The sequence below is a fragment of the Anabrus simplex genome, chromosome 3, assembly GCF_040414725.1.
Source record: "Anabrus simplex isolate iqAnaSimp1 chromosome 3, ASM4041472v1, whole genome shotgun sequence".
Classification (NCBI taxonomy): Eukaryota; Metazoa; Arthropoda; class Insecta; order Orthoptera; family Tettigoniidae; genus Anabrus; species Anabrus simplex.
This window is the reverse complement of record NC_090267.1, coordinates 430,910,428-430,923,253: the sequence shown is the minus strand read 5'-3', so window position 1 is coordinate 430,923,253 and position 12,826 is coordinate 430,910,428. Positions and strand designations below refer to the sequence as shown.

Genomic DNA, 12,826 nt, shown 5'->3' with positions numbered 1-12,826 from the left:
TTTCTTTATCATGCATAACTACAGGGACCAATGTTTTTAGGTGCTCTATCAACAGTGGGGGACGTAAAACTACATAATAAGGGGCAGCTGGTTCTGCTGGTATGATATATCTGCATTGAACCACAATAAAGGTGTTTTAATCCACCTATTCAGTACTTTTATTTTCACTTATAGTGGTTACATAAATAGACTCACAGTTAAATGGGACATGTTTCGCCCTGAATTAAGGGCATCTTCAGCCTAAAACAATCATTAAGAGTACAACTAATATTAAAAGTGGAAGCTAAAAGTTTAGCCAGTTATTAAAATTCGGGACATAAAAATGATACAATATATAAAGATGCTAATGGAAACACTGTCAATGATTAAACTATAATCTTGTCGGAGACTAAAACTTCTTCCATTAAAATTCAAATTAAAACAGTTCACTGTCCTATTTATGTAACAACTGTAAGTGAAAATAAAAGTATTGAATAGGTGGATTAAATTAAAACGTTATTGTTGTTGAACTGTAAATTTTCAATACGGACCAAAAATGAGAGTTATAACACGTAATATCTGCATTGTCCGGTTTCAGTCTAGATTATCAATAACTGCAGATTGTTCTGTCTCATCCATCAAGAGTATTGTCATGTAAACAGTAACTTGTTATAACAGGGTTAGACTGACTTTGCGGATGTATCATGCCATTATTGATTGCATTGTCACTCTGCTAGGAGTAGGAGTGCAGTAAATAGATACGTGAAAAATATGAAGACTTTATGGTTACATATGCAGAAAACACTGTATTGTAACATTTAAAATAGTGATCATTTTTCTGATTTGTTCACCTGTTAACACTTGTATCTAACGTTAGTATGTCCATTATTGTAATGTTGTACCCAGATATGGCATCGTATACCATTTCCATTTGTAAGATAGAGTCTGACCAACATAAATTTTTATGTATGTATGTAAGCTTTCTTATTGGTATTCTGTACAACTGCACAGAATATAAAGATTTGTACATACAACATCTAAGAACAATGTTAAAATTTTGACATTAGCTTCATTTGTAAAGAACTCGCAAATAAAATGTTCTGAATTAATGGAGAAAGTCAACAACTACAGTATGTTCCTCTTTCATGTGTAAGAGTCTGTCAGTCTTTTGAAACCAGCTGACAGAACCAATTATGCCTTCCATTGTCCATTAATGAGAATGATGGGTGTGAATAAGTTAGAAATGGATATTTCTGACTTTTCACATTCTGTATTTATGAAAAATGCCGAAAAACATAATGTGCCAAATACGTAACATTTAGTAAACTTGGCTTATTCGACTTTCTGTACTAATAATTTATTTTGTTATTACAGTACCTGTATACATGTATTTCTTAGTTATAAAATCTAATGTGCAACATGGTTTTATGCTGTTAATGAAGTATTATTTTTATCATCATATTACAGCCATTAATTAGTGCTGCTGCGCCATTTCTTTCCGTCTCCCTTCCGAAGCCTAATACCTTCTGTTGTGTGTGTCTGTCATTTTCCGGAATTCAACCATATCTGATCTCTGTGTGATAATAATTAACAGAAAAATTGTTCACTATCTTCACACAAATTCATTGCCATGAGAGTATTATCCAGCAGACTGTACATATTAACAACAGAGTCAGTACTGGCCATGAGTGGGAGCTTTATGGCGTTACAGTATACACACTCTTCCAGTCTTCTCCTCTGAATCTTCTCCTGGGCCTCTTGCTGCCCACTACCATCTTGTGCATTCTTCTGGGTATCCTCGAGTCCTCCATTCATTTGACTTGTCTGTACCATGTTCAGTTGACATTTTTCTATCCTCTCTTGCATGGGCTCCTCATTCAGTACTTTCCTCACTTCATTTCTCACTCTGTTTCTTGTAACTCCTATTCTGCTTCTCAAGAATTTAATTTAATTTGCCTGCAGCCTGCTTATATCTCTTCCCTTCATTGCACACGTGTCGCATGGATAGATTAGTATCGGAACAAAATAGGTATGATGGGATACATCCTTGCCCCAGATCAAGCTTCCCTTTAAAAAGAAGTCTACTTTGGAAAATAATGCTTTGTGCTTATTGACTTTCTACCTTGCTATTATATTTACCTTATCACTTTTTTCGTAGGTGATACAAGATGATTTTGTTGCTCTCAGGCAAGACAGACAAACCAAAAAGACGTCTGCTGAAGATCTGCACAATCTTATAGTATTGGCTCGGTAAGTACAGTAGTTCAGTAACATATGGCTCTAATTCAGTTATTTCTATTGTATACTTATTCTTCAGTTTTAGCCATTACTAGAACCTGGATATTTATGCAGTAATAGTAAACTAATTTGGTTACTAGGAAGTGTCGTCTAGCACGTTCTTCTGTTATGTAGCGAGAGTGACATACGTTCCAGGGGTTCTGTTGGGCTGTGCCCTTAAAGTTTATGCAAAACTCACAGCATAACCATTGTACAGTAGAGACTATGCTTGTTACTTTCCTCAGTAAGTTTGAATTCTAACCTATTACTGTGTAAAATTCCAGGCTCGAGTCATAATATAGTGACTGTTTTGTGTATTTAAATCAATACAGAATCATTGTATTCTAATGTAGATATGTGTAGTAGTGAAACAGAAAAAGTATTGACTATCATGGTGTAGTGTTATGATATTAGTACGAAGGCGTATCAAATATAAATGGGAATTTGAAAGTACCACTGCTGTTGGTAATAATTCTTAGGCAAGGTTTTGCCAGGATGTTGGTGGGGGTGTCTGGAGAAGGGATTTGCGCACACGACGCTGGAGAGCTGGGCTGCTTCGGTATGCCATTAGTGAACAAGAGGTGCACACATCTGTTGTGCAACACATCATTATCAAATTTCTCGCAGAAGAGGGCACCAGACCTTCCGAAATTTTGAGATGGCTCTGCGCACAATTTGGGGAAGAAACACTTCCACAGGCTAGAAATTTGTGGCAGGAAGAGAAACTGTGCAAAATGAACCTCGTGAAAGGAGACCGCGGACAAGCATCACTGCAGACAACACTAATGCCATTCGTGACATTGGTGAAGATCGGCGAATAACAATTTTGCAAATTGTTTTAGCCATGGGAATGAGTTACAGAAGTGTTCAAACCATCATCCGAGATGAACTCCATTTCAGAAAATTGTCTGCCAGGTGGGTTCCTCGTCTCTTCAACCAGAAACAAAGAAATTTACGCCAGGATGTTTGTCTGAGACTCCTGCATTGCTACGAGGAGGAAGGAGAGGATATCTTGCATTGTATTGTGACTTGTGATGAAACTTGGGTGCATCATTACACCCCAGAGTCAAAGCAAGCAAGCAAGCGTGGAGTAGCGGCGAAGAGACGAAGCAGGTCCGTTCAAGGCCAAAACACGCCCATCTGCTAGAAAGGTGCTTGCAACAGTTTTCTGGGACTCCGTGGGCATTTTGCTGGTGGATTTTCTTCATGAACAAGGGACAATTAATGCAGCCTATTGCTGTTGCCTTTTGGATAAAGCAAAAGCTGCGTATCGCAACAAGCGATGCTGGCAACTAATCCAAATTGTCGTTCTTCTCCATGATAATGCAAGGCAGCATACTGCCACTTTGACGCCAGAAAACCTTGAGGAAATTGACTGGACACCTCTGGAAGACCCTCCGTACAGTCCAGATTTATCGCCCTGTAACTATCATTTGTTTGGACCACTCAAACAAGACGTAGGAGGACAGCGGTTCGATGATGATGCAAGTGTAGAAGAGTTTGTGCGCAACTGGCTCCACACATCCCTCTTCTTTCTATCAGGACGGCACCAAAAACTTACCAAACCGATAGAGAAAATGTGTATTGAAGGCAGGACACTAAATAGAAAAGTGATATCTATGTGTGTATTTTTTTGGTTGATGCAATTAATTAGAAAAAGTAATTTCCATTTATATTTGATCTGCGTCCGTAATTCTTATCTATTTTTTTTTTATTTTTGTTTTTTTACTAAAATTGGGACTTGGTTTGTGTTAACCTTTTGCCTTTAAGGGATCTGTACAGTATGCAGTCTCACTTGCTAAAGAGAGAAGGCCCGAAGGGATGTGCATTTGCGGTGCACATTTGACTGTGATACACGTCCTCTCTGGGTGTGTGGATCTGGCCAATCTCCTCTATAATCTAAAGTTACCTAGCACACTGTCCCTCAGTTGACTTCGTTCATCCATTTTATGAGAGATAATAATATTTTTTATTGTTTTTAATTGTTAAAATTTTATATTAGATATTTTAAATTGTTTTTTCTTTTACTGTAAAATAATACTTAAACCACTCTTTTAAGGTAAGTTACACTGTTGGTTTTTTTAACCTTTTATCTACGAGATGTGTGCTTTGAATTTGATTTTTTTTTTTCATCTTTTAATACAAGCATATTTTTAAGTCAATATCTTAATGAGTTTGAGTTTTGTCACCTTTTGATTAAAAAAAATAAAAGGTAAGGTATTGGGGGTTTTAACTGTTGACCTAGATGTTAGACACCTTAATAAATCATCAAATGTGTTGAACTAGCTAGGAAATATGAAGAAACGAAAGGACGAGGATAAACTGCACATCTCCACACTCTGTTGTGTTTATAGGAGGATAAGAGAGGTGTGATAGCCGAGTGACAATGCTGCTGGTTCTCACTGAAGCAGATGCTGTTTGTATCCTTCATTCCTGATGTGGGAAGTCTAGGACAAGACTAAATTCAAATAAACACATAATCAGAAAAGTTCTTCAAATTGTAGTTAATGTTGATGTTCTTAACTACAGTATCCAGAACATTTAATTCTGAAAACATTTTTGATAAACTGCTTATTTTATGGCCATTGTTCAAATTTAGAGGTAATCATGCGCATAGCTGTGATAGACAGAAGTAATGTTAGATCTGGGTATCCTTAATTTCTCCATTCATTTGACTTGCTCATACCATTTTGGTTGATATTTCTGTATCCTCTCTTGTATGGGCTCCTCTTTCTGTTCTTTCCTCACCACGATTCATGAAATAAACTTCAAAATTAAGCTACAGCTATTTATGTTAATCAAGTAGAAACATGAATATGTTTTGGGATTGAGAATGACAAAAAGAGCAAATTATTTTATCTGTTACCGCTGAGGAAGTGGCTGTGCAATTTGGGTCATGTAGGTACCAGCTTGCATTCAGGGGATAGTGGGTTCAAACCCCACTGTCGGCAGCCTGAAGATGGTTTTCATTGTTTCCCATTTTCACACCAGGCAAATGCTGGGGCTATACCTTAAGGCCACGGTTGTTTCCTTGCCACTCCTAGCCCTTTCCTATGCCATCGTCGCTATAAGACTTATCTGTGTCAGTAAGACGTAAAGCAGACAGAAAAAAAAGTTACCATATTATAATACTATTATTTATATTAATCAAGTGGAAATACGAATACCGTATTTTCTTGCATAATTAATGCCCTTGCGTAATTTACGCATCTCATTATTTCTGGATCCAAAGTGGAGAAAAAAAAGTTCATGTATTTGACGCACTCACTTTTTCGAACATCCATAATGAAGCTCCGGATGCGTTTCAAAGTAAAGATCTCAACTATTCAGGTAGCAGCAGCCTTCCTATTGCCAAACCGGACATTCCAAATACTTGGCAACGTGCTGTTATCAGTCGGTAGGAAATAACACTGCACTAGTACAGTGAGAGAATCAGCCCAGAAGAGACTAGTAATGCTCTATTCCAGTATGGTACAAACATATTTTACGAGTGTTTCAGGAACGGGAGATGCGTTTTCTGTGATCTCAAAATTGTTTGTTAGTCCACAGTGAGCAAGAATTAGAGTAATAATGCATCATATAAACTCGCGGTTTTCAGATGCGCCGAAACATAAGGCAGCAGACCGCAAGTATTCAGTATCCAAATGCAACGCTCGCTACGGCGGTAACAGAGAAGTGCACTTGAAGTGACCAGCAAGTCTCGCAAAGCATTTCGCAGACCAAATGGCGGCAAGTTTCCGAAAGTAGAGGAGGATCTACATAAATATATGGTTTCGTTACGTTACATTGGATATGCTCTTTCTCACAAAATGCTGTATTTTAAAGGTCGAGAAATAGCTGCTGCACATCGAATCAGTATCTCTGATTTGAAGGTTAGCCTAGGCAGGATTATTACGTTTATAAAGAGAAATGGACTTTCTCTTCGAAAAACAACTTTTTGCGAAAAAATGCTGAATGATTTCAACGAAAAAGTAATCGATTTTTATCGTTTTGTTATTGAGAAGCGTAAAGTGAAGGAATATTTGCTCTCCGAAATAGGAACCGCAGGTCAGACGCCATTCATTTTCCATATGCAACTAAGTTGAACAATCGATAAGAGGGGACATCAAGTGTTTTTGTACGTATTACCAGAAGGGAGAAACAACGATGTACTGCAATGCTTGCTGTAACAGGTGATGGCAGAGAGCTTGCGCCTTAACGTTGTTCTAAAACTAAAAACAATGCCTGAAGTAAAATTTCCCCGAGAAATCTACATTCATATCCAAGAAAAAGGTTGGATGGACACGTCACTTGTACAAGATTAGATACGAACGGTTTGGGGAAATCTATCAGGGTCCCTCCTTCGATGCCCGGCCTTCTCGTGTTCATTTTTTTTTTTGCCAGTATGTCATTATTATGTACTGATATGAATGGTAATTTTATGAGTTCATGTTTATTTCACTTCAGGTCGTATTGCCAGCTCGTAACGGGAAGAATATTTTTCAGTGTCGATACTTCAAACCCATGTGTCCATCACTTTTCAGAAAAAACCTCATGTCGGAATTTTACGCGAAATGATGATAACCGAAGATGAGTTGAACCAATTGTGTGTATATTATATTTGATGTACCTTTTAAATGTAAATTAATTGTAAATATTTTTTCTAAACATTTGAATTCCTGGAATAATTTACGCATCCAAAGTTTTCACCTGTATTTTTCTTTAAAAAAGTGCATTAATTACACGAAAAAATATGGTATGTTTTGGGATTGGGAACTAAAAAAGAGCAAATATTTTTGTTACAAGCATGCTAGAATAAATAAGGGTCAGACTTCCCTGACAGAGGCAACCTGGAAGAGAGCCCTATCAATGGAATAAGAGTGCATAGCATCTCCAAGATGATGATTTGCCTGCGTGCCTCCTGAGATATCAGTGTATATAAGGGGCAGTCAAATGAAAACCGAACACTTGCTACAACGTGACCATGGAATGATTTTATTCAAAAGTAATTATCAAAATTGGTAATAAATTATTCCACCGGGAGATGAGATGATTAATTCCAGTTTTATAGAAAGAGGTCGCCAACCACCCTTGCACTTGCTCGTCCGAATGAAACCGACAGCATGCACGGAGTCATGGCTAATGCCGACCTGCATATGAATTTCTTACTCCGTGATTCGTCGGTTTTGCCAGATAAGGCCATCGATCCGCCCTATGAGTTCAGGAGTAATGGTTCGATGTACCTGTGCTGGCCGCGCATTGTCTTGCAGTGATGTGCGCCCTTCTTGGAATATCCTATGCCACTCGTACACACTTGTCATGGACATGCAATGTTCGCCATACAAAGCAGATATGCAACAAGTTTTGCGTGCCCCAGCACCCTCGGCCACCAGAAAACGAACCGCACTTTTCTGCTCTTCTTTGCTTGCCTCCATTTCTGCAGCTGCACGAATACACTAGACCAGTTTGCGCACCAACAAAGACATAAGTCAACAACTGTGTGCACCTTTGAGTTGTCGCTAGGCAGTTCTCATGTCACAGCGATGGCAGTATTGATACGTAAGAACAGTGTTGCCAACTTTTGCGCGGAACGTGTGTTATAGCGGGTGTTGGGTTGTCATTTGGCTGCCTCTTACATATTGATGTTTGTTACAAAGGCAATCACTTTTTTTTGCCACTATTTAACATCTGCTTTGAGCTGTATTTTATGTTGTAATCAAGACCTTTGTGCAATCTGTGATGCCTTCTCACACTTCCCATGTACAGTATTATCTGCAAAACGTTTAGTGATACTTCGTTTTACGGAAGTGAGGAGGGAGCTACCCCGGTTCCGGTAATACTGCCAACTGAATGGAAATGAAATCTGAATTGAGTCAATAGTACGATTGATTGACAGGAATTTTCTAAACCTTTATTATCTTAAGCCAACAACTGTGTCACACACACACATTACAGTATATAACATTTCTCGATGCGAATCTTGTTCCTAGCATGAATTCTCAGAAATACCACTTTCACAATCGCCACTGCTATCTGTAGTACTATTAATTGCAATCTTGGCCGTGGCTATTTCCATGATACTGTTGTGCCTCCAGTATTCCTCTTTGAGTTCTTTCACCTTTGGACAGATACCGAATGGAATGCCTCGATGGTCAGTCATCGTAAGGTAGCTGCTGACATGTCTCCCGTAATATTTTCCTCACTTATGTTCAGTTCTAATGTATATCTTAGCTTTGCTGTGTAAACAACAACAGTACTTAAAGTGTTGCAATTATACTGCCAGATGTCTCACGGAGATGCGTAATCGATTCATAGTTTTTGTGTCAAAGGTTACCAATACGAATCTCGAAGATAGCAGAGGTCTACTGATTCAGGACTAGGGAGCCAAAGTATCACTAAAAGTTTTGTGGATAATACTTACCTTCCAGTTATCCTCGTTTAACACTATCTACTGGTGCATGTAGTTATTATGACTGTAAACGTGACTAATTTTTTCATCGAGGGAACTTGTCTTTTTCCGTTACTCATCAAATTTGTTTCATATCAGCGGATGTTGGTTCCGTTTCCTGAATGGTAAATGATATAATCTCTTTGATCATAGAGTATTTGTTTATCATGGTGTAATGTTATGTGCAGACTGCTGTCCCTGAGTAAGGGCCAGACTTCCCTGACCGAGACAACCTGGAAAAGAGCCCTGGCAATGGAGCAAGAGCGCAGGCAGCGCCTGGCAAGTATCACGTCAGCAAGAAGATGATTTGCCTGCATTTCTCCTGAAATTTGAGTGTATATATTGAACATTGAGTGAAATAACTAATGAAGTACGAAAGTAATCCCAAAATAAGGTCTCCTATTTTTTTTATAAATACATAGACTTGTTTATTTCTACAGTGATTTACATCATTTTACAGCTTGAACATAATCACCATTTCGGTCGATGCATTTTTGTAGACGCTGTGACAGTTTTTGTATGCCCATGTCATACCCGCTCACCACCATGTTGTTCAGGAAGTTGTGAGCGGCGCTTCGGGAAACCTCAAGTACCAAAGTGCATTGATCATCCAGGGTGATCCGCCAATCTTCACGCATGACGGAAATTGACGATCTCCTCCTCCTTCGTTCGTTCGTCGTGAATTTCAGTCCGACCGGCTGCAAATTCTCTATACCACTTACGAACATTTTTGACATCCATGAACGACTCACCACACACTTCCGTCAATTGGCGATGGATTTCAATCAGTTCAGTACCTTTTGCGTTCAAAAACCGAATAATTGCGTGCACTTCGCACTTGGCGGTAACATCCCAACGGGAGCTCCATTCTCAACGGCTGCCAAGCCAAGACTGAGTGCCTCGGTGCGGCATGCGCATGTTTATATGCGAGCGTGGGAAACACTCTTCACAATATTGTGACCAACAGCCACACGAACAGAGTTCTATATTTCTTAAAAAAATAGGAGACCTTATTTTTGGTATTACCCTTGTATTTAGTGATTAGCTATGAGCACTCGTTTTAATAACTCTGAGTGTGTGCTATTGTAATTTGTTACTGTCGCAAATTTTCAAATAAACATGTTACCAACCTTGTGATGATTTGTTCTGGATATATACAAGCCCGTTTCGTAAATCATGGCAGCTGCGATATGGCATATCTTCCAATAAAACAGCGGCAATGTAAACCCATTTTATGCATTTGAAGACTACTGGAATGTGCTTCTCAATGCTAGCACAGACTTGGATCTGGGTACAAGACCTAATGGCAAGGGGCAATTGAAGGATATGTAAGTAAATATCATGGTTTTATTTTGCACAAAAATCTTGAGCATCTGCAAAGCCTAGTGTAAAATTCAGAACACTGTTGACACGTAAATACCCATATGTGTGGATAATTCCTTTAAAGTCCAATGCCTGTCTTTTGTTCAGCACTGGCCAATGACACCTCTGTAAATGGACACAGTATGTAAAATCCACTTTGCGACAGTTCGGCAGATGCTATACGTCTGTGTTTGAAGGCCTGAACGGTTTGATACGGCAGCGCTCGTTAATTTCTGCCACGAGGAGCTGCCGTTTTCATGTATGACCACTGTTTCCATTTAACTTGTTTGTGCTTTGTTAACTAGCCACCATTACACACGAATGCTTCTGTTGGTGGCGTGTAGTCATGTGTGATACAGATTATCAAAACATGATTTTGGATTTACCATGCTCTCATCTTCAGAAGGTATAACAGAATTGCCATGACTTATGAAACAACCTCTGTACATTATTGAAGCTCTTTCATGGGACGGATAGATGTTGGCCTTTCTTTGCTGCGCACTGTGAATAAATATTTACATTTAAACAAATTTATTCAGGCAGTATACTTGGCATCAGTCAGAATGCCTGCAGACGGTAGCTGATGTCACAGGTAATGAAAATCATAGTGAATCCGTATTGAAAATAATCTTATGAAAAATATGAAAAATTTATTTTTCTTCCACCTATTCAATACAACTCAATATTTAAGTTAGAGTTAAATTCTCATTAAAATAAGAATTGGTACATGTTTCGACCTTTCCTGTGGAGCATCATCAGCCGTAGCATTACCTCAAACCATATCAGGAACCTGATCTAAAATATACTACAAAATTGTATATGTTAATAAACTTCACTTAAAAAAGTAGCCATTACATGAGTAACTTAATTTAAATACAAGTGGAATTAACAGTGTTGATGGCTTTGAGCCATGGTCAATGTTGAATACGAATCATCATAATCAATGTTCCACTCTAGTCGCCCGGGTGTGGTTAACAAGCCTCCTCCACTCCTTTCTGTCCTTCTACTTTTCCTGCTCCATTACTTCTGCCACATCTAATCCAGCTTCTCTAATGTCCTTCCAAATCTGATCCATCCACCTTTTTCTTGGTCTTTCAACTGGTCTCTTTCCCTTAACTTCTCTTTCCAAAATTCCCTTCTTGCTACCCATTCCTTTCCCATTCTTTTTACATGTCCGAACCATCTCAGTCTTGCTTTCTGTATGTCTGTACTAACGATTCTATATTTAGCTCTTCTCAGATTTTAATATTTTGAATTCTATCTCTTGTTTTTGTAACCGATGTTCTTAAAAATTTCATTTCTACTGCTTGGATCTTACTCTCTTGTTTCTTTATTGGTTACCAGCATTTCTAGTTTGTATGTGACAGTTGGTATGAAATACCGTTTGTATAATGTAAATTTCGTTCTCTTCGGTACTTTGTCATCCCATAAAAGCTCTCTGACTTGATGATAAAATGTTGTACCTTTACTTAGTCTGTTTTTAATTTCAGAGTTGATTTCATTACTTCCATTAATAATGCTACCCAGATGTGTAAACTGTTCTACATTCCCTAACCGTTCTCCGTCGTATGTTCACTTGGCTTCTCTTATTCTCTTTTCCACAGTGCATGACTACAGTTTTCTTTTTACTAATTACCATTCCAAACTCCTTCAGATTTTCATTCTAAATGTCCAAATGTCCAGTCCTCTTTGTACTTCCTTTTCTCCCTTTCTCCAAATCACCACATCATCTGCAAATACCAAAGCATTCACTTCATCACTACTGATACTCTGTTTTACACGTTCTATGATTTCATCAATCGGTATAATAAACAATAATGGCGACAGTGCACTTCCTTGCTTGAGACCTTTTTTTGTATAAAATATTTCGGAGTCACCACTCCCCACGTGTACACTGCTTTTACTCTCATGATACAACATTTTTATCTTGTTAATTAATGATTTTGGTACATTCCTTTTCAGTAGGCATTCCCATACATGTTTTCTCTTAACTGTATCATAAGCTTTTTCCAAATCTAAAAATTCAAAGATGATTTCCTTGTTCCTTTCGAGATGATTTTCCAATATCGTTCGCACTGTAAATATCAAGTCTATTGTTGATCTGTTTGGTCTAAAGCCATATTGTTCTTCCTCTGTGTTTCTATTATATTCCATAGTCTTTTGTCTATGACTTTCTCCATTATTTTTAGCCCATGTGATAATAAGGTTATACCTCTGTAATTTTCACATTTCTTCCTATTTCCTTTTTTGAACAGTGGTACAATGCTTCCTTGTTGTCAGTCTTCAGGTATCCTTTTATCCTTCCATATGGCATTGAGGGCTCTGTATAGCCACTGTAGTCCAATGCTTCCTACTGCTTCCTTAATCATATCACCATTGAATTCTTCTTTTCCACTTGCTTTACCTTTGGTCATTGCTTTGGTACATTCAAGTTCCAGCCATGTTATTGGGTTCTCTTCTTTTTCTCCATCTATTAATTCCATTTTCTTATCTCCTCCTTCCTCCAAGCAGTCATCCTCATTATAAAGTTTTTCAAAATACTTTGCCATCACTTTCTGAAGACCCTTTTCGTCATGTACTATGGATCCATCGTCTCTCTCTAATGCCTTGATTTTTTCTTGATTTATTATTTTCGATATTATTACTCTGTATAATAGTTTCTGATTTCCTCGACTATCTTGTTCAATTTTGTTGGTAAACTCTCCCCAACATTTCTACTCTTCTTCCTTGATACTCCTCTTTACTTGTAGTTTCAATCTTTTGTGTTCCACATGTAACCTT

The 12,826-nt window shown here is 38.1% G+C and overlaps 1 protein-coding gene across 3 annotated transcripts in view; it reads left to right on the top strand.

The window, feature by feature from the left end:
- LOC136867396 (mini-chromosome maintenance complex-binding protein) overlaps positions 1–9,774 on the top strand; it is a 90,190-nt gene extending 80,416 nt beyond the window's left edge. For all 3 annotated transcript variants that reach the window (XM_067144585.2, XM_067144586.2, XM_067144583.2), the window contains exons 12-13: positions 2,138–2,229; positions 8,872–9,774. In XM_067144585.2, coding sequence (XP_067000686.2) covers positions 2,138–2,229; positions 8,872–8,989 — 210 coding nt within the window. In that variant the 3' untranslated portion in view covers positions 8,990–9,774. The remainder of the gene's footprint in view (positions 1–2,137; positions 2,230–8,871) is intronic.
- Positions 9,775–12,826: the final 3,052 nt, after the last annotated feature.